Source organism: Hyperolius riggenbachi, chromosome 2 (genome assembly GCF_040937935.1).
Source record: "Hyperolius riggenbachi isolate aHypRig1 chromosome 2, aHypRig1.pri, whole genome shotgun sequence".
Classification (NCBI taxonomy): Eukaryota; Metazoa; Chordata; class Amphibia; order Anura; family Hyperoliidae; genus Hyperolius; species Hyperolius riggenbachi.
In genome coordinates this window covers 29823924-29846066 of record NC_090647.1, presented here as the reverse complement: position 1 = coordinate 29846066, position 22143 = coordinate 29823924, and the positions used below count along the sequence as shown (strand labels likewise).

Sequence of the window (22143 nt, the reverse complement as noted above, 5' to 3'; positions counted from 1 at the left end):
TGTGTGAGAGTCTCTTGTCTAATTACTGATGACATTCTAATTCTCTGGAAAACAAACGTTTGCTTAGAAGTATTTGCAGTAATTCTGAAATGTAGTACTTCCTTGTCACCAGCAGAGGGTGTGAGTTATGGATGAGTCTGGGGCCAGCATCACTTTCACAGGAAAACTACAGGCACTGCTAACACCATACAAAAGATCAGGGCAGGTGGATGGCAGTGCAGTATGAAATGAGGGAGGAGTTTGGGGCAAGCACGGTGGTGCAGTGGTCAGCGCTCTCGCCTTGCAGTGCTGGGTCCCTGGTTTGAATCCCAGCCAAGTCAATATCTGCAAGGCGTTTGTATGTTCTCCCGGTGTTTGTGTGGGTTTCCTCTGGACATTCCAGTTTCCTCCCACATCCCAAACACATACAGATAAGTTAATTGGCTTCCCCTAAATTGGCCCTAGACGGCAATAAATACCACAGGATATAGACATAGGACTATGGTAGGGATTAGATTGTGAGCTCCTCTGAGGGACAGTTAGCGACAAGGCAATATACTCTGTACAGCGCTGCGGAAGATGTTGGCGCTATATAAATACTAATAATAATGATAAAAAGCAGACAGTATTGTAGTGTGTTAAACCAGGCACAAGGTTAGGGCAAGCAGAAGACAAGAAGAATCAATAATCAGGAAGGGGGGGGGGGGGGCAGTTGGCAGAACCATAGATTTAAATAAGCGGAAATAAAAAAATCTCCCTGCCGTCCTCTCACAGGAGCTCACAATCTAAACCTACCATAGTCATAATGTTATGTCCTACCATATTATTATTATGTATTTATATAGCACTGACATCTTCTGCAGCACATTATAGAGTACATAGTCATGTCACTGACTGTCCTCAGAGGAGCTCACAATCTAATCCTACCATAGTCATAGTCTAATGTCCTACCATATTATTATTATGTATTTATATAGCACTGACATCTTCTGCAGCACATTACAGAGCACATAGTCATGTCACTGACTGTCCTCAGAGGAGCTCACAATCTAATCCTACCATAGTCATAATCTAATGTCCTACCATATTATTATTATGTATTTATATAGCACTGACATCTTCTGCAGCACTGTACAGAGTACATAGTCATGTCACTGACTGTCCTCAGAGGAGCTCACACTCTAATCCTACCATAGTCATAGTCTAATGTCCTACCATATTATTATTATGTATTTATATAGCACTGACATCTCCTGCTGCACATTACAGAGTACATAGTCATGTCACTGACTGTCCTCAGAGGAGCTCACAATCTAATCCTACCATAGTCATAATCTAATGTCCTACCATATTATTATTATGTATTTATATAGCAGTAACATCTTCAGCAGCACTTTACAGAGTACATAGTCCTGTCACTGACTGTCCTCAGAGGAGCTCACAATCTAATCCTACCATAGCCATAGCCTAATGTCCTACCATATTATTATTATGTATTTATATAGCACTGACGTCTTCTGCAGCACTGTACAGAGTACATAGTCATGTCACTGACTGTCGTCAGAGGAGCTCACAATCTAGTCTAATGTCCTACCATATTATTATTATTATTATTATGTATTTATATAGTGCCGACATCTTCTGCAGCACATTACAGGGTACATAGTCATAGTGTAATGACCTCCCATATTATTATTATGTATTTACAGGGCCGGATTTGTACTCTTCACCGCCCTAGGCCACTATCCCCAGCCGCCCCCTTCAGTATAGGTAGCGAGATGACCCCTCCCTCCTTCCCACTAGTATAGGTAGCCTTATGAACCCCCAGTATAGGTAGCGAGATGACCCCTCCCTCCTTCCCACTAGTATAGGTAGCCTTATGAACCCCCAGTATAGGTAGCGAGATGACCCCTCCCTCCTTCCCACTAGTATAGGTAGCCAGATGACTCTCATTCCACTAATTTCTCAGCTCGTCTCCAGTGCAGAAGCTTCCTCTTTCTTTCCGTCTCCAATGCTGACCAAGTCCATAGCCGCCGGCCACAATGCAAACGTGCACAGAGAGCAGGGTGGCTGCTGCACAGGCGGCTAGCAACAGAGTACTAATCTCTCTGCATTGCAGCATTTGCAAGCTTGCAAATGCTGCACCAGTTTAGCCTGCTGCTTTGGTGCCCTTCCTCCTGTGGTGCCCTAGGCCATGGCCTAGGTGGCCTTGGCCTAAATCCGGCCCTGTGTATTTATATAGCACTGACATCTTCTGCAGCACTTTACAGAGTACATAGTCATGTCACTGACTGTCCTCAGAGGAGCTCACAATCTAATCCCTACCATAGTCATAGTCTAATGTCCTACCATATTATCATCTATATATATAATAGAGTAAGTGCCTCAACCTTCAAACAAGAAGAAGAAGTAGTGCCCTGCCCCCAGGGCCGGTCCAAGCAAGAAGAAGGGGCTGGTCCAAGCAAGAAGAAGAAGTAGCGCTCTGCCCCCAGGGCCGGTGCAAGCAAGAAGAAGGAACCGGTCCAAGCAAGAAGAAGAAGTAGTGTCATATCAAACCAAGGGTAAAGAGGGATAATTTGCATATTCAGTAGTAGTGCATTGTGGGTAACCACAAATGTTCACTCATAGCGGAATTATTGCAGATTTGCTTCTGTTTTAAGAAGGAAAATTACACCAAGCTTTGCTTTTTTTAGTAGGAGGGATTTTTGGTCTCTTTTATCCCCCGATACATTCTTAGTAGTTTGGGTCACCCTGAGCTGCTTGGTCACTCTGTTGTACTGGTCCAAGCCCTATCTCATACAGCCATATCAATCTCTGCTATGGCTATCATTCATGGAAGTGCTGTCAGTATGGAGAATCAGTGCGGGAAAACACCACTGATGGAGTTTTAGACATCTGGCTGCTGATTCATAAAAAAGTATCCAGGTGCGGTAGCAGTGCGGAGATTCCCTGAACTAGGCAGGCGGTAGGCTTGCGGAGACACGGAAGCTGCCGAGTTGATACATTTCTCCGTGTTCCGCTCTACTGCAGCTGCCTGGGAGGTCTCTGTGTCTCCATTCACTTAACATTGTTATCACCACATCAGAGGGATCGGTACTTCCCGACCTCACACCGCTTGCGGTGATCTTTATGAATTAACATTTTGCTACATTTTTTACAACAATCACCGCACAAGGCGGTGATTTATCGCTCTGCTCGGTAATGTCAGCTTTTGATGCGGAAGGAGCCTTTATGAATGCAGATTGTGCTACGTGTGCGGGAAAGTCAGCTGTTTTAAGCATTTCCGCATGCGGAAATGCTTTATGAATGATAGCCTATGTAGTGATGAGAACCAAAGGTCTGAAATAGGCTGTCACATGTGGGTTTGATATGACTGTGTAAAACTTAAAGAGTAACTGTCAGGCTACAAAAGCTAATTTAAACCTTTATTCTCCTGTGTTAAACAATTTAGAAGGAAGCCAAAAAGGCATTACTGAAGATAAAAATCTCTCTTACATTTGATGTGTGCTTATCAGTAAAGCTGTTATTCCCAAGCTCTTAAGAAGACGCAAGCCTCATACCATACTGCAAAGCATTCTGGGGCTCTCCCCTCAGCTGCTAATGAGAAGTTACAGGGTCAAGTAACAATAGCATGTAACTCAGTCCAGCACAGCACTGATAAATCTCCCTGCAGAGTACACTGCAGGAGTCCGCTATTGTTCCTAGCCACATGGCTAATTAATATTCACTGCACACTAGTGTTATTCAGTATGAGCTTTTCTGTGATCAGGAAGCAGGGAGGACATGAGGACACATTTGGCTTCATAGGAGACAGACAAACATGGAACCTGCCATGAGCTGTCAGGAGCATCATTCTCTGCATATACTATATAAAAATTCTGTGAAATCCAAACGTGGACAGTGAAATGCATATGTAATGTAAGTACAGCCTATATTTAGCTACTGATATATGTGTTTATTTTCTCTGAGACCTTATACCTAACAGCTCCTCTTTAAAGCTATAGGCTTGCTTGGCTTACTAAGGGTGAAAAGGAATAATTTGCATATTTAGTAGCAGTGCATTGTGGGTAATCACAAATGTTCACTTATAGTTGAGTAATTGCATATTTCTTTCTGTTTTAGGAAGGCAAATTATACCAAGCTTTGCTTTTTTTAGTAGTAGGTCTTTTTGGTCCCTTTTATCCCCCTATACATTACGAGTGGTTTGGGTCACCCTCAGCTGCTTGGTTACTCTGTTGTACTGGTCCAAGCCCTATCTCATACAGCCGTATCAATCCCTGCCATGTACTGATGAGGAAAAAAAGTCTGAAACAGGCTGTCACATGTGGGTTTGATATGACTGTGTAAAATATAAAGCTATATGCTTGTTATACACCGGCAGCTCTGGATGCTTGCTTGGCTTACCAAGGGGGGAAAGGGGTAATTTTCTTATTTAGTAGCAGTGCATTGTGGGTAACCACAAATGTTCACTTATAGCTGAATTATTGCAGATTTCCTTCTGTTTTAAAAAGGCAAATTACACCAATACAGTGTGCGGCATTGCAGGAAGTGACGACAGTGGAACGCACGATGGAACACGGAAGAGGTGAGTCATCCCCACCCGCTGCCTCTTACTAATAATGGCGGCTGCTACTGTGCTTAAGCAGGAGGGGGAGTGCACATGGGAGACCAAGGTGAGGGGGGGGGGGTTCCTGCTGAGCTTAAGCAGGAGGGGGAGCGCACATGGGGGGCCCAGTTAAGGGGGGTCCAACCCCCCCTCCCCACCGCTGTGCCTAATACCCCCTTCCTGCCCTCTACCCTCGTATGCGGCGTATGCTACGCTGCGGGTTGGCTAGTGTATTTATATAGCACTGACATCTCCTGCAGCACATTACAGAGCACATAGTCATGTCACTGACTGTCCTCAGAGGAGCTCACAATCTAATCCCTACCATAGTCATAGTCTAATGTCCTACCATATTATTATTATGTATTTATATAGCACGGACATCTCCTGCAGCACTGTACAGAGTACATAGTCCTGTCACTGACTGTCCTCAGAGGAGCTCACAATCTAATCCTACCTACTATTCTAATGTCCTACCATATTATTATTATTATTATTATGTATTTATATAGTGCCAACATCTTCTGCAGCACATTACAGGGTACATAGTCATAGTGTAATGACCTCCCATATTATTATTATGTATTTATATAGCACTGACATCTTCTGCAGCACTTTACAGAGTACATAGTCATGTCACTGACTGTCCTCAGAGGAGCTCACAATCTCATCCTACCATAGTCATAGTCTAGTACAGAATACCCAGACAGCTTATGGTGTCCCAGAACCACTAGGAAAGTATAAGGGGCTGAAAGAAACAAACAAAAAAACTATTAAAAAGCAACGCAAAAGCAAGCTACATGAGGTATTTGCTATAATTTATCTTTTTGAGAAATATGGTGCACCACCCATTTACTACCACAGGGGGGCATTAGAGTCATTGAAATGCATGAAATTACTATTCTTCATGCTTACTTTTTGCTTATAGGGAAACACTTGGCTGAATATACAGGGTGGCAATTTAAAGAGCCACTCTGCCCAAAGGCAGCATTTTGACCATTGGTGAAGTTGGGTGGGCTCATTCGCCTGCTGAATTCTTGTGTCTCTTGGGGACTCCAGCAGGGAGATCTTGACATCATAGTTTCTGCATCAGCTCCTGCTTGCTGCGGGTGTTCCCAGGGCCAGGGCGGATGTGCAAAGCTGGGAACTCGGCAGCACAGAGATCTCACTTCTAGCAACAATGCTACAACAAAAGGTGGCCACACACCATACATATTTTTAAATTTTGATTCCATTTGAGCATTCTGATCCAATTTTCTGATTGATTGGAAGTTTTGATTAGACACTTCAACTTCCAAACATGTATTTTTGAGATTGCCGCAATTTCGGGATAAAAGATAGGTAAAGTCCAGAAAAAAAATGGTTGGTTAGAAAAATCAAGAGAAAAAAAGTGAATAATTGAAGTTTGGTATGTACAGAAAAAGGTCTAAAGCTTCTTTTCCATGGACAGTTGCTAGGCAGTGAAATGCCTCTCAAACTCTCACAAATGCTCACTGTTGCCTGGTAACTGTTTGCTGAGCACACAGTTCAACTGCCCGTGGAAAAAGAGGCCTAAACATGCACATGAAACAATTTTGAGGGCCGATCGACCTTTCCATACAATAATTTTATCAAACTGGAGAAAAACTGTTGCCGCAACCGGTACATCTAATCAATGTTTCAATCTATTTCAGGCCTAAATCGTTCAAACGGATTGGTCAAACATGCTGGAAATGGAAAGTCTCAGTTGCAAGCGCGTGATCGGATATGCGACAGTAATGGAGTTGGATATTTTAATGACCAACGTACCCGATGGATTCCTGGCCAGTGTGTCCCCCTCCCTAAGCAAAAATCACCCCCATGTGGTGTTTTCAAACCCCACGTGTTCGCTGGCAGCATTCCAGGCCTCCTCCGCTGTCACTGTGATAACCTGTAGCATGTGGCAGTGGGTGACATCACACAAGGAGGCGGTACAGACTATTGGGGTGATGGCCAAGAATCATCCCCGTGGGTAAATGAGATTTTAGGCAGCACAGGCACCGGAGGGGACATTTTTAAACTTGAAGGGCACAGCCCAAAGTCGATTGCATGCTGAAATCCGTTGGAAACTGGGGTGTATGGGCAGGCAACAGATCTGTCTCATGGTCGATCTGCCCATACACTGCTTGATATATGGGCAGTTTCAGTGTATTTCCAAGCTTAAAGGGAACCTGAAGTGATAGGGATGTGGAGGCTGCCATATTTCCTTTTAAGCAATACCAGTTGCCTGGCAGCCCTGCTGATCTATTTGTCTGCAGTAGTGTCTGAATCAGACCAGAAACAAGCATGCAGCTAATCTTGTCAGATCTGACAATAATGTCAGAAACACATGATCTGCAGCATGCTTGTTCAGGGGCTATGGCTGAAACTTAGCAGGATAGCCAGGCAACTGGTATTGTTTAAAAGGAAATAAATATGGCTGCCTCCATATGACTCTCACTTTAGGTTCCCTTTAACAAATGTGCTTACAATTTGAAACAACTGAGTTTTAACCACCTCATTGTCACACAGGAAAAATGCTGAGGTCACTGCTAGTGAGTCTCTCTGTACATCATATCCCATTGGGCAGCAGTGATGTCACCTCTGTAGGATACAAAGGTCACAGCAGTGATGTCACCTTTGTAGGATACAAGGGTCACAGCAGTGATGTCACCTCTGTGGGATACAAGGGTAACAGCAGTGATGTCACCTCTGTAGGATACAAGGGTTACAGCAGTGATGTCACCTCTGTAGGATACAAGGGTTACAGCAGTGATGTCACCTCTGTAGGATACAAGGGTTACAGCAGTGAACAGATATCAGAGCATAGAGCAGCCTCTAACCCTCTCTGTGCTGGAGAGAGATGCAGTGCATTGTGGGAGCAGAGCAGCATGAGGTCATCCTGTGATCAATAAGACCTGTATGAAAAGCTTCTCTGGGGTAATTAAAGCTGATGTCACCAGCTCGCCTTCTTCCCCTCTCACCGTGTGACTGCTGGTGACCTCACAGGGCTTATTAATGTTCCGCAGGACGGCGGACTGACCGAGGATTTGTGCTTCATAAAAACCAAACCGCATGGACTTCATTATTCCTTAAAGGCCATAATGGATAGTGTCATATTTTCCACTGTTATTTCTCAACATTTTCACTTAAACTGGACATGAACTCAGAGCTTCCTCTCTATAAGATAATCAACAGCATACTAACCTTTAAAGTAAAACATTTCTTCTGTACAGCTGATGCACATCCTGCAATACATCTGCAGTGTGTCTATGTCCTGCATTCATGGAAGCGGACAAATTGTTAACATCCTGTACTTACAAATTAGCTGCTCTGCCGAGATTCCTCAGCTGACAGATCAAATTTCTCTATTTTGCTTCAGTCCCATGCAAGAGTTCAGGTCCACTTTAAAGTGGAACTGTAGTGAAAATAACAATGAATCAAGCTCCTTTATTTACAATATTCATTTATAGTTTGCTTATTGTAAAATCGTTCCTCCCCCTGCTTTAGGCCTGGTGCACACCAAGCGTTTTTGGTAGCGTTTTCAAAACCGCTGCCGCCTGTGAAAATGCTTGGCTAATGTATCTCAATGGGATGGTGCACACCGGAGGTTTGAGGTTTTTAGCAAACCGCAAACGTGCCTCCTGCTGCACGTTTGCGGTTTGCAGATGCGTTTCTGCCTCAATGTAAAGTATAGGAAAAGCTCAAACCGCTCTGGAAACCGCCAGATCAGAGCAGTTTCCCAGGCGTTTTTGTTACAGAAGCTTTTCAGTAACAGCTTTAGGGCCCGTTCACACTTGGAACCGCAGAACGTTTTGCGTGAGTGATTTTCCCGCGATTAGCGCGAAAAAATTACTGGACACTGCGGCGTTTTTGGAGCAAATGCGATTAGCGTGCCGTGCACGCTAATCACAATTGCTAATCGCGGTACGCTCATCGCCGGCAAACCGCTGCATGCAGCGCGGTTGCGGTTATCGCTAACCGCAACCGCGGCAGTGAGAACACTGCCACTCGCTACATTGTGAAGCGGTTCTTGCAGAACCACTAGCGGTTTGCCGTGAGCGGGAATCGCGCGATTCCCGCTCAGGTGAGACCGGGCCCTTACTGTAACAATATCTGTAATCTGCTACACAAAACGTTTCAAAAAACCGCTAGGCATGTTTACAAAAAGTTTCGGCGTTTTACAGCCAAGACCAAAGTTGGCGTTTTCCAAGGTAAAATAAAAGTCCATAGACTTTCATTTTACCTTTCACACCTAAAGCAGCTTTTTTGGGCGTTGCATTTTGAAGCTCCCCGGAACATTTTCAAAGCTGTTTACAGCCGAAGTTGGCTTTTCGCATTTCAATGATAGTCAATGGAAAAGGCCAACTACAGCTTTTTTTACAGCTGACTTGTTAACTTCTTTTTAAAGAAAAAAAAAAAAATATCCCTGATCTCCCAGAATGCTCCCTGTAGCTTTTTCACTAGAGTTCCTCTTTAATGACTTGTGGCTGCCTTATGGATTAGGTAATGAAGTTGAACCATTTGGGGACCGGCCGCCTAACCCCCCCCCCCTTAAGGACCAGGAGTTTTTGCATGGGGGGGGGGGGGGGGGTCATGCAGCCGGATCCCCAGTTCTGTGTGCTGGGTATGGTGTCCCCCCTTTCGCCAGATGTCCTCCCTGCACACAGCAGCAATCACTCACCTTCCAGGCTCCAGCGATGAGCCACAGTGGAGGAGTCTACTCCGACTGGCATCTCTGCTCCTACTGCCGCTCAGTTCCGGGTCATGGCTTGATGACGTCATCAAACCGGGACCTGATGCTGACGTCAAAAGGAGCAGAGATGCCGGCAAGAGCGGTGGGGAGCACCGCTCGTCGCAGGAACGGCAGGGAGGTGAGTAGATCCTCTTCTTTCTCTCCCTACCGCCGCAGCTGTCAAAGTGATCACTACGATCCGCCGGCAATCATAGTTATGTGATCAGCAGCCATATGCGATGGCTTCTGATAACTGAGGGGAGATGTCAGCTGTCATATGACAGCTTAATCTCCGCTCTCGGGTACGCACAATCGCGTCGGGAGCGGAAATGGCGGGCGGCGTAGATCCAAACGCTGCAAGAGGCTACACTAACCACAAGTGCGGCGTAGAATCTAATGCCGGTGGTCCCCAAAAGGTTAAAGGATACCCGAGGCGACATGTGACATGATGAAATAGACATGTGTATGTACAGAGCCCAGCACACTAATAACTAGGCTGTGTTCCTTTTTTTCTTTCTCCGCCTGAAAGAGTTAAATATCAGGTATGTAAGTGGCTGACTCAGTCCTGACTCAGACAGGAAGTGACTAAAGTGTGACCCTCACTGATAAGAAATTCCAAATAAAACACTTTCCTAGCAGAAAATGACTTCTGAGAGCAGGAAATAGATAAAAAGGTTCAATAGTTCATTGATTTTAGCTCTGGCATACTTCAATGGATGTGTCATTGAGCAAAGACAATAAAAGCAGTTAAAACTTAAAAAGTAGATTTAAACCAAATAAAACTGTGGAATATCTTAAAAAGCCATTTTTAGGAGAGGGAAGATAGATACAATCATTCATTTCATTAGTTTATTTTCACTTCGGGTGTCCTTTAATCTTGCCAATTCCCGTCCAGAAGAGACAAGTTTGTCACTTGTAAAGCAACAGCAGCAGGAGAGTGAAAGGAGGCAGCAGACTTTGGCCTGACACGTGGCATACAGGGGCACCTATGCCAGGGCCAGAGTCCACTACCTCTAGGAGTTATGCCATGCACAACACACTGCTGCAGCACTGGAGACACCAAGGCTTGTGTACAGCGGCAGACCAGCTGTTTTTTGTGGCCATACCATCCTTGCATTGTCGTCTCCCAAACACAGCAGGTTGGGTTGTACCATGTTTGGAAGATGGCAAAGGCAGCACGACCACAATAAGAATGCAATGCATTACCATATTTGGGTTGAATGGAGACATACCACCACAACAAACACAGAACATTTATATCGCGCTTTTCTCCTGGCGGACTCAAAGCACCAGAGCTGCAGCCACTAGGCAGTAGCAGTGTTAGGGAGACTTGCCCAAGGTCTCCTACTGAATAGGTGCTGGCTTACTGAACAGGCAGAGCAGAGATTCAAACCCAAGTCTCCTGTGTCAGAGCCCTCTGATACTGTATGCCCATCAAGTCCAACCAGAAAATAACGTACACCAGCCTGCTCCCTCACATATTCCTGTTGAAACAGAAGAAAGCAAAAACCCTTACAAGGCATAGGCCAATCCGCCCCAAAAGGGAAAAAAAAAAATTCCTTCCCGACTCCAGATGGCAATCAGATAAAATCCCTGGATCAACATCACTGGGCATTACCTACTCATTGTAGCCATGGATGTCTTTCAACCAAAGGAAAGCATCTAAGCCTCCCTTAAACGCAGATACAGAATTTGCCATAACTACTTCCTGTGGCAATGCATTCCACATCTTAGGCCTGGTTCACATTAGCGTTCCCTGTCCGGATTCGCCGGGCCGGATCCGGACCGTATACTGTACAAACGGAACGTACGTTCCGCATAGCAATGCAAAGGCTATGCAGACATTCACACGCGTCCGTTCCGTACAGTACGGAGCCGGACCAGAGCCGGACTCCGGACGCTTTTCCAACATGCGCTATTTTTCGGTCTGGATCATCCGGCCCACGCACCCGGACCGGAGCCTGACTGCACCATCCGGAAATAGAAAGCAATGGGAAACGGAAGCACAGAACACACTGGCTACAAACACCTGACGTTCTACCCTACTTCCTATGCGTATCCAAGAGGCCATTTCGGATGGGGACACATGGGCCAAGCATGACTGGAGTGGAGCAGCAGTGACAGACGTGCTGGAGCTGTTTGGCAGTATGTCGGAGGTGGAGGTGAGGGCCTACAGTGGAGGACCTGATTCCACAGGTGCACCTTCTGCTGACCTCCCAGACCCCAACAATTTTTATTTATTTGTACTCTCTTTTGCCAAATGGATGGATCCGGATCGCAGCCGGATGTACACCTGATGCAACCTGACCGGATCCGGTCAGGTCATCCGGTCCGTTTGGCAGAGAAACGCAAGTGTGAACGGGGCCTTAATCACTCTGAGGCCCTATTCACACTACAGCATTTTGCCGGCAATTTCGGCAAAACGCTCAAGCGCTACCGCTTTTTAAAGCGTTAGTGCTATAAAACCCTATGAGCCTGTTCTTACTTGGGCGATTTGCGTTAATCGCTGGCGCTTAACGCAAATCGCCAAATGCGTAGCCGGCACCATTCACGGCATTTGCGTTTCAGTGTTATAGAAGCGCTAAACGCGTCCGCGTAAAAATCGCCGCAGTGTCCAGTGATTTTTCCATGTTAAATCGCGGAAAAATCACTCCCACAAAACGCGTTTTGCGCTTTCAAGTGTGAATAGGGCCTTACTGTAAAGAACCCTTTCCTAAATAAATGGCTTAAATGTTTTTCCTCCATGCGCAGATCATGTCCAATAGTCCTTTGTGAAAGCCTAGGGACAAAAAGCTCATCTCCTAAGCTTTTAAATTGCCCTCTGATTTATTTATACATGTTAGATTTCCTGTAACACCTTCTTCACATTAGGCAGCGCAGATGGCCGTGCGTTCAGAACGCAAGCAAACACGGTGACATACCATCAGCATTGCGCTGCTGATCCCATTCACTACAGTGAATGGGATAAGCAATGTGCTTTGGCGAAAAAGCGTGTAACTGTGCGATAGCCTATCGCACTGCTGCACATAGTCTGAAAGTTAGAAGGGCTGTCTATGCACCTCTGATGTTCTTGCTGATCGTACACCATGAGCACGGCAGCGTGTATAGTGTGAACGAGGCCTAAAGGTGGCCATACATCTCTCAATTTAGCGGCTGTTCGACCATCTGAATTGGCGCCAAGAGCCTGCCCGATCGACGACGCGACCAATTTCGGTTGAAATCAGTACAGCGAGTGATATCGAGACGAGTAATGAAACACACCCCCCCCCCATTTGTGCATTTATACAATACTTGTTCTGTGTCGTCCACCGCACTGTGCCCATCCGTCTTCAGAATCCCCAGCTCTTCTATTAGTGGTGTACACGCCGCCGGTGTGGCACGTGTGCAATGTAACACGTGCTATACTTTGCCAGCCTGTTTAGTGCTAAAGGAAGACTGGAGGATTACGAAGATGGATGGGTACCGCAGAACCAGTAATGTATAAATGCAAGCATGGGGGGCACATTTATATACTGGGGGGGGCAGCAGCGAGGTGGTGGAACCAGTTGATTCCCAAAGATTAAATCAATCGGGAATCGTCCTGCGGTGTATGTGCACCCAACAGATCGCACTCAACAGATCTCATTCAATCACAGAAAGATTTGTCTCTTGGTCGATATGCCCATCATTGCTAGAAGTATGCTCACTTTAAAGCGGATCCGAGTAGAAAAATTAACTATAACAAGTAACTTGTCTATATATCTTATCTAAAGTTTAGATAGTTTACACAGCAAATCTAGCTGCAAACAGCTTCAACAGAATGATTATTTCTTCCTGTGATACAATGACAGCAGCCATGTTTGTAAACATTACACACAGGCAAGCTTATCTGCATCTTCAGCACTCAGCCTGTGAAAAAAAACCTAATCCCCCTCCTCCTCCCCTCTGCAATCTCTGGCTAATAATACCTCCCCCTCCTCCTGCCCAGACTGAGCTCCCATGAGCCCTTGCTACTGTCTGAAAATGCCTTGGCTCTCTAAAAGCCTGTGGGCGTGGCTTGTTTAGTTTATAGGGAATTAGAGTATTAAAACAAAAAAGGTATTTGGCTTGAGGAATGCTCTGTAAACAATAGGAAAGGCACACAATTATGCAATGAGTAAAAGTTCATCTCTGATCCACGTTTTAAGGTGTTCTTCCTCAAGACAAAATAGGCCCAGTTTATCTAACCTTTCTTGGTAAGCGAGACCTTCCATTTCTCAAATCAATTTTGTTGCTCGTCTCTGCACCTGCTCCAAACTCCAATGTCCCTCCTGTAATGCGGTGCCCAGAACGGTATTTTATATTCCAGATATGGCCTTACAAGAGAGTTAAAGCGTCACACGTTTTTGTTTCCCTTTTAATGCATCCCAAAATTGTATTTGCTTTAACTGCAGCAGCTTGGCATTGCATAGGATTACTTAACTTGTTATTTGCTGTTCGCATACCTAAATGCTAAAGGTGCCAATAGACCTGAAGATACCAAACCAGCAATCTACTTTCCCTCCATTACAATTACAGGTTTGCTAAAAACAACCTTTTCCTGCAAAATAACCAACAAAAAATAAAAATAAAATGTGTTTATTGGCATCCTGTGCAAGGGACAAAAAGAAGACTGCAGTACTGTACTCTGTTTAGGCCTCAACAGGAAATTGAAGAGTCCAGGCACCTCAGGAAATCAGCTTGTATGTGCTGCTTCTTCACACACCATAGCGCCCCCTATCACATGCTGCTGGTACTGATTAGCAATGACACACAAAGGATACAGTAATTTTGGTCTGTGACACTCCAAAGTGCATTATATTTAACTTTATTTAATTATTTAAAAAAAGAAAATAGTTATTAAAAGGATTACTATTTAAAGCAGCAGTTCACAAATCTGTAAACAGGAACCTGCCGCCTAATAAAACACAGAGTATGACCACTTTTCTTAAATTAGTGTACAAATCCCATTGTCTGAAGGCAGTGGCAGCCATCTTGTGAGCTGGAACAATGTATACTGAATGGATTGTTATCAGTAGTCAGTGGACGAAACCAACCTGCCGATTCCGAACGCAGACGGCCCAGACATTAACCCTTGCATCCAAAATGGCCGCCACCACAGGCATTCAGTGAGGCCATTTTGTGCAGATCTCAAAGATGAAGCCTAGAAGTTTACTCGCAAAACAAGTAACTGGAGGCATTATGAAAAAAAACCCTCAGGGCCCTTTTCCACTAGAAATCGCAATCCCAAGCACATACGCCAGTGATTGCAATTGCGATTTTTCATTACTTCTGTTATGAGATTGCGATTTCCAAATCGAATCACTGTAGTGGAAAATACTTCTCGTTTTTTCTATGATAAAGTAACAACCCTAGCGATTTAAAAATCACTAGCGATTCAGCAATCGCTCTAGTGGAAAAGGGCCCTCAGTGTTCATCCCCAATAAACCAACAGTCTGAATAACCTGGCCTGCTATACAAAATGGTCAACACTACAGACCACGTTTTTCTTTTTTTGACCCGGGAGTCAAACTCGTCACCTCATGCTTCACAGGAAAAGGCAGTACCTCTGGACATACTCAGCTGGCTTTAGTAAACATAAAGCCAATGGTTTCAGTAGCTTATGCACAAAAGACAGATCTTCTGGTGGACTGATAACCCTGGACTCTGGCTTAGTGTACAAAATGGCCAACGGTCATAGCTCACAGGCCACATTCAGATGAATGAAGCCTAGAAATCAACACTAATCTGAAACAAGGAAGAATATCACCTCAGCTCAGCTCAGCCTTAATCGTCTGATTGGTTTACAACCCGGACATTGGCTTCATGTACAAAATGGCTGATGCTATAGCCTGAAGTGTTTCTTGAGGGAAGCATCTGTAGGTAATTATCATACACAGGAAACCTAGAAATTCATGGGGAATAAGCATGCCATTGAGGCATAAAGACAAAGAACTCCTTGGTGTACAAAATGGGTGACACTGCAGGCTGAAACAGTAACTTTAAGCCAGCATTGACCTGTATACCACTCAGTAGCCGATACCCCCTTTCACCCGAGAAATCTTTAACTTTTCTCTAATAGTTCATCAGGGACGTCTGTGAGGCCGATAAGGAGTTGAAACCCCTCCCACAGTGTGATGTCACACTATGGCTATGACTGCTTCCTGTCTGTGTACCTCAACGTACTATAGAAGATAACCTGCTTCTGCCAAGCATGCAGTAACTCCCTTTGTGTATTAAAAAAAAAAAAAAAAAACCACTTTTAGCCTATCACATGGATAGTGGGTATGTTTATAGAGGATGGCATTTTCTGCTGTTTGGTTATTGTTATGCCTGCCAGCACTATAGATGCTAACCTGGCAGGCTCACAGAGGATAATGGCATTCTGTGCTGCTTGCCTGCCAGCACTAAAGAGGCTGACCTTCAGGCTCACGGAGGATCAAACAACATCAATTACATGGCAAGCTTCAACAATTTCTTTATCTCCCTTTTATTTCTTTAACCTCTTACTTTTTAGGTTCTTGATTTATTCCCCTCCCCCAACTATCTTTTGGTAAAGTAAGTAAAGTGTGCCCCACAGCAATGGCATTAATTAACTACCTAATTCCGTAGCCCACTCATATGGAGCTTAGACACTAGACCAGCATTCACAACCGGTCTTTTACTTTTAAGGGTATGTGCGATTTCCCATAATTCTTTAGCCACCTGCTTGCCTCTCCTTGCACAATACGAATAGAGTCACAATACATAAGACCTAAAATACAACTTTAACCAAAAATAGTTATTAGGCCTCGTCTCACTTTACAAAAGCTCAACAGTCTAAAATGTTGGCAAGAAGTGCCCGCCCCCTGCCCGTGTGGTACAATGAATCCCTCCTCCTCCCGCTACTGCAGTTCAGACAGAGAAAGGTACACCTGCCCTCATTATCTGGAGATTATGGGAACACAATCAGATTGGATCAGAGAGAGGCCTTCCCCTGACTTGCTCTGGAAAGAGTAGTGAGGAGGCAAGTCGTGTATACTGGCTCTAATGATAATTACCTGTAAGAACGGGCTATACTGAAAACTGTGCTGTACCCATTTCTGTGGCTGAAGTAGAACATTACCTCTCATCCCCTAAACTAGTGAACAAAATGGCCGACGTTCAGGCAAAGGTGTGTCTATAGTGGAGCCATTTTGTATGGAGGCCATATCTGGGAAAAACACAACGAAAGGTGCTGACAATGCCTAAAGCAAACACTCCTCCGCCCAGTCTCAGCTGCCCGAGTATATAGTATATCTTATTACAGCAAACGGCAGACAACATGGCCGCAGCCTCCCTATAGAGCAGTGTGCTTGTAGCACCACCACCACTCTTCACAGTTTGGACAAAGTTCCAGCCGGACGATGGCTGCCACTGCCGACCCTCTTAAAGGGGACATAACCAATATTTTTCATCCTTGCCGTTATGTGGTCACAATCGGTGCAAAACTCTTCCCATGCATTAGAATAACTGTACAATCTCCTTAGTGTGCTGAATATCGGATATACAGCAGAAAATCTCGGTATCGTCCGGCAGTTTCCTCTCCTCCGTAGATCGGGCTGTGGGTTTATCACAGGACAAGGACAGGCAGACGGGTGTGTTTCTCGCGTGACACCAATTCGGTTTCATTTAAATAATGAAGACACCGTGTATTATACATATACATATATATAGTATTTATATATATATTAGATGATCCTGTGCAGCTAAATTGTTCGTAGAGTCACCAGAAGACAGCCAGCGATGGAAACGCGAGGAGGGCGAGCCGGTATTCACACTGCGGTTAATGAATAGTTAATGAGGAAAGGGGCGTGGCGTAGTGATGTTCTGAAAGGGGGAGGGGCCATGATTGATTTTGAGAGGAGGAAGGGGAGGGACCTTATTAACAGGAGCATCCGCCTTCGCTGATGGGGGCCTCTTGAGGCTTTTCCAGTTTGATGTCGATCACTGTGAAAAAGAAAGCGTTAAGGAAAGAACTTTTTGAAACTTGGACACAAAGTACAGCAACTATTACAGGAAATCAACAATGACTGTTACACTTGGTGCTTTATCATATACCTGATCATCCAATGAGGAGTCAAAGGATATAATACAAGGATATGGAATCTACCATAAGCAATTAAAGGGAATCTGAAGTGAGGGGATATGGAGGCTGCCATATTTGTTTCCTTTTCAACAATACCAGTTGCCTGGCAGTCCAGCTGATCTCTTTGGCTGCAGTACTGTCTGAGGGCCTATTCACACTGGGACAATAAGTGTACCGCTTATCACCAGTAATCCCTAGTTCTTTTCTAAAGCGCTAGTGTAATGTAAACTATATGGCAGCGATCTCAGTGCCGTGATCGCCAGCGATTCGCGGTAAACGCAAACACACTACACGCAGCATTTTTTTTTTTGCAGTTTTCGACCTATTGAAATGTATTTAAAACACGAATCGCGATTGCTCAAAAATCTAAAAAAATGTACAGTAAAAAAAATGCAATAATTGAGAAAATAATGTGCGTCAAAACGTTAGCGATAATCGCTAGCGTTTTATGATCTCTCCAGTGTGAATGGGGGCTGAGCCACACCCCTGAAACAAGCATGCAGCTGATCCAATCACATTTCAGTCAGAAACCCCTGATTTGCTGCATGCTTGTTCAGGGGCTGTGGCTACAAGAGGCAGAGGATCAGCAGGACTGCCAGGCAACTGGTATTGTTTAAAAGGAAATAAATATGCCAGCCTCTATGTACCTCTCGCTTCAGGTTCCCTTTAAACCAACAACAAAGGCGTAAAGCTCTGCACACACGGCAGATAAATCGTGGCTGAGGCAGCAGATAATGACCCCCACTGTTAAAAAACAGCGCTGCGTAATATGTTTGCGCTTTATAAATACAATAAATAAAAAAATGCGTGCGTACAGCAGCCTTTAACCCTTCTCGACCAGCTGTGGATCGCTTCCTCGGATCTATGGCAGAGTGCATTGTTCTCCTCACTAACCCAACTCCTGCGCCTTTCCATTCACCCTCCACCCCCTTGCAAAGCAACAAAACACGTCGCTAGCCTGCAGTCTTGTGGCGCGTCTGTCATCCTGGGACCTGCATTGTTTCCTGGAGCTTAGCCTACTAACCCCCCTACCCACCCACCCCCCGAGTGCAGCGATACGTGTTACCCAGTAATCTGTGGCCGTGCTACTAGTCTACGTTCCTATAAAGTGGGGTAGACGCGCTGACACTGGCACCAGTGCTAGATAACGGCTCTCCCAAGACATGGCGATCTAAGCAGCAACCGGTCTTCAACAGAGCACCACTCATGGGTTCAGCCGCTGCCCCTAGTGGGCATTGGAGTACATTGCCAGGAGATGCAGTCTGGAAATCAGGTAAAAAATGAACCACACTGACAACCAGCAGATCAGGCTCCTCAGCCCCTCCCTTAGAAAAATGCAGCCCTACCTGTCTCTGTTACAGCCGCTCCCCACTGCAGGCTCAGTAGGCAACACGAGAATTGCCACTTTTCTAAGGTTTTACCATTTTACATATCATGATGAGGTGCGGGCCAAGATGGGCTTGTGTCGCTGCTGCTGTTACTAATGACTAATTATTGGAATGATGATACTTTGACGTTGGTTTCTCGCGTAAAATCATTATTAGAATCTTTTCTGATGAACAAAATAACTTTCATTATGTATTTTTCGTTTTCCATCTGTACAAAAAGCAATACAAAAAGCAGCCTTGTAAGGAAGCCGAGGTGAGGGGGATATGGAGGCTGCCATATTGGATTTACTTTTAAACAATACTAGTTGCCTGGCTGTCCTGCTGATCCATTTGTGGTTGCTGGTGTTCTAGCACGTGAGACACGTGTGACATCACAAACGTAGGCTGGCAGTAATGTGGGGCCCGTATGCGGGAATAGGGCGCGGACATTAAAGAGGATCTTCAGCTTAAACAAGCATACACAAAGTGCACCAGTCCCCATTTCTGTCACAGGGGTAAAACAAAGTGCACCAGTCCCTGTTTCTGTCACAGGGGTAACACAAAGTGCACCAGTCCCTATTTCTGTCACAAGGGTTACACAAAGTGCACCAGTCCCTATTTCTGTCACAAGGGTTACACAAAGTGCACCAGTCCCTGTTTCTGTCACAGAGGCTACACAAAGTGCACCAGTCCCTATTTCTGTCACAGGGGCTACACAAAGTGTACCAGTCCCTGTTTCTGTCACAGGGGTTACACTAAGTGCACCAGTCCCTATTTCTGTCACAGAGGTAACACAAAGTGCACCAGTCCCTATTTCTGTCACATGGGTTACACAAAGTGCACCAGTCTATTTCTGTCACAGGGGTAACACAAAGTGCACCAGTCTATTTCTGTCACAGGGGGTTACACAAAGTGCACCAGTCCCTGTTTCTGTCACAGGGGTTACACAAAGTGCACCAGTCCCTATTTCTGTCACAGGGGTTACACAAAGTGCACCAGTCCCTATTTCTGTCACAGGGGTTACACTAAGTGCACCAGTCCCTATTTCTGTCACAGAGGTTACACAAACTGCACCAGTCCCTATTTCTGTCACAGAGGCTACACAAACTGCACCAGTCCCTATTTCTGTCACAAGGGTTACACAAAGTGCACCAGTCCCTGTTTCTGTCACAGGGGTTACACAAAGTGCACCAGTCCCTATTTCTGTCACAGAGGCTACACAAAGTGCACCAGTCCCTATTTCTGTCACAAGGGTTACACAAAGTGCACCAGTCCCTGTTTCTGTCACAGGGGTTACACAAAGTGCACCAGTCCCTATTTCTGTCACAGGGGTTACACAAAGTGCACCAGTCCCTGTTTCTGTCACAGGGGTTACACTAAGTGCACCAGTCCCTATTTCTGTCACAGAGGTTACACAAAGTGCACCAGTCCCTATTTCTGTCACAGGGGTTACACTAAGTGCACCAGTCCCTATTTCTGTCACAGAGGTTACACAAACTGCACCAGTCCCTATTTCTGTCACAGAGGCTACACAAAGTGCACCAGTCCCTATTTCTGTCACAAGGGTTACACAAAGTGCACCAGTCCCTGTTTCTGTCACAGGGGTTACACAAAGTGCACCAGTCCCTATTTCTGTCACAGAGGCTACACAAAGTGCACCAGTCCCTATTTCTGTCACAAGGGTTACACAAAGTGCACCAGTCCCTGTTTCTGTCACAGGGGTTACACAAAGTGCACCAGTCCCTATTTCTGTCACAAGGGTTACACAAAGTGCACCAGTCCCTGTTTCTGTCACAGGGGTTACACAAAGTGCACCAGTCCCTATTTCTGTCACAGAGGCTACACAAAGTGCACCAGTCCCTATTTCTGTCACAAGGGTTACACAAAGTGCACCAGTCCCTGTTTCTGTCACAGGGGTTACACAAAGTGCACCAGTCCCTATTTCTGTCACAGGGGTTACACAAAGTGCACCAGTCCCTGTTTCTGTCACAGGGGTTACACAAAGTGCACCAGTCCCTGTTTCTGTCACAGGGGTTACACAAAGTGCACCAGTCCCTATTTCTGTCACAGGGGTTACACAAAGTGCACCAGTCCCTGTTTCTGTCACAGAGGCTACACAAAGTGCACCAGTCCCTATTTCTGTCACAGAGGCTACACAAAGTGCACCAGTCCCTATTTCTGTCACAGGGGTTACACAAAGTGCACCAGTCCCTATTTCTGTCACAGGGGTTACACAAAGTGCACCAGTCCCTGTTTCTGTCACAGGGGTTACACAAAGTGCACCAGTCCCCATTTCTGTCACAGGGGTTACACTAAGTGCACCAGTCCCTGTTTCTGTCACAGGGGTTACACAAAGTGCACCAGTCCCTGTTTCTGTCACAGGGGTTACACAAAGTGCACCAGTCCCTGTTTCTGTCACAGGGGTTACACAAAGTGCACCAGTCCCTATTTCTGTCACAGGGGTTACACAAAGTGCACCAGTCCCTGTTTCTGTCACAGAGGCTACACAAAGTGCACCAGTCCCTATTTCTGTCACAGAGGCTACACAAAGTGCACCAGTCCCTATTTCTGTCACAGGGGTTACACAAAGTGCACCAGTCCCTATTTCTGTCACAGGGGTTACACAAAGTGCACCAGTCCCTGTTTCTGTCACAGGGGTTACACAAAGTGCACCAGTCCCCATTTCTGTCACAGGGGTTACACTAAGTGCACCAGTCCCTATTTCTGTCACAGAGGTTACACAAAGTGCACCAGTCCCTGTTTCTGTCACAGGGGTTACACAAAGTGCACCAGTCCCCATTTCTGTCACAGGGGTTACACTAAGTGCACCAGTCCCTATTTCTGTCACAGAGGTTACACAAAGTGCACCAGTCCCTATTTCTGTCACAGAGGTTACACAAAGTGCACCAGTCCCTATTTCTGTCACAGAGGTTACACAAAGTGCACCAGTCCCTATTTCTGTCACAGAGGTTACACAAAGTGCACCAGTCCCTATTTCTGTCACAGAGGTTACACAAACTGCACCAGTCCCTATTTCTGTCACAGAGGCTACACAAAGTGCACCAGTCCCTATTTCTGTCACAGAGGTTACACAAACTGCACCAGTCCCTATTTCTGTCACAGGGGTTACACTAAGTGCACCAGTCCCTATTTCTGTCACAGAGGTTACACAAAGTGCACCAGTCCCTATTTCTGTCACAGAGGTTACACAAAGTGCACCAGTCCCTATTTCTGTCACAGAGGTTACACAAAGTGCACCAGTCCCTATTTCTGTCACAGGGGTTACACAAAGTGCACCAGTCCCTATTTCTGTCACAGGGGTTACACAAAGTGCACCAGTCCCTATTTCTGTCAC

At 45.5% G+C, this 22143-nt stretch overlaps 1 protein-coding gene across 2 annotated transcripts in view; it reads right to left on the bottom strand.

The window, feature by feature from the left end:
• Window positions 1-13897: 13897 nt before the first annotated feature.
• RAB6A (RAB6A, member RAS oncogene family) overlaps window positions 13898-22143 on the bottom strand; it is a 70580-nt gene continuing 62334 nt past the window's right edge. For both annotated transcript variants that reach the window (XM_068266588.1, XM_068266587.1), the window contains exon 8: window positions 13898-17282. In XM_068266588.1, the coding sequence (XP_068122689.1) occupies window positions 17218-17282 (65 nt within the window). In that variant the 3' untranslated portion in view covers window positions 13898-17217. The remainder of the gene's footprint in view (window positions 17283-22143) is intronic.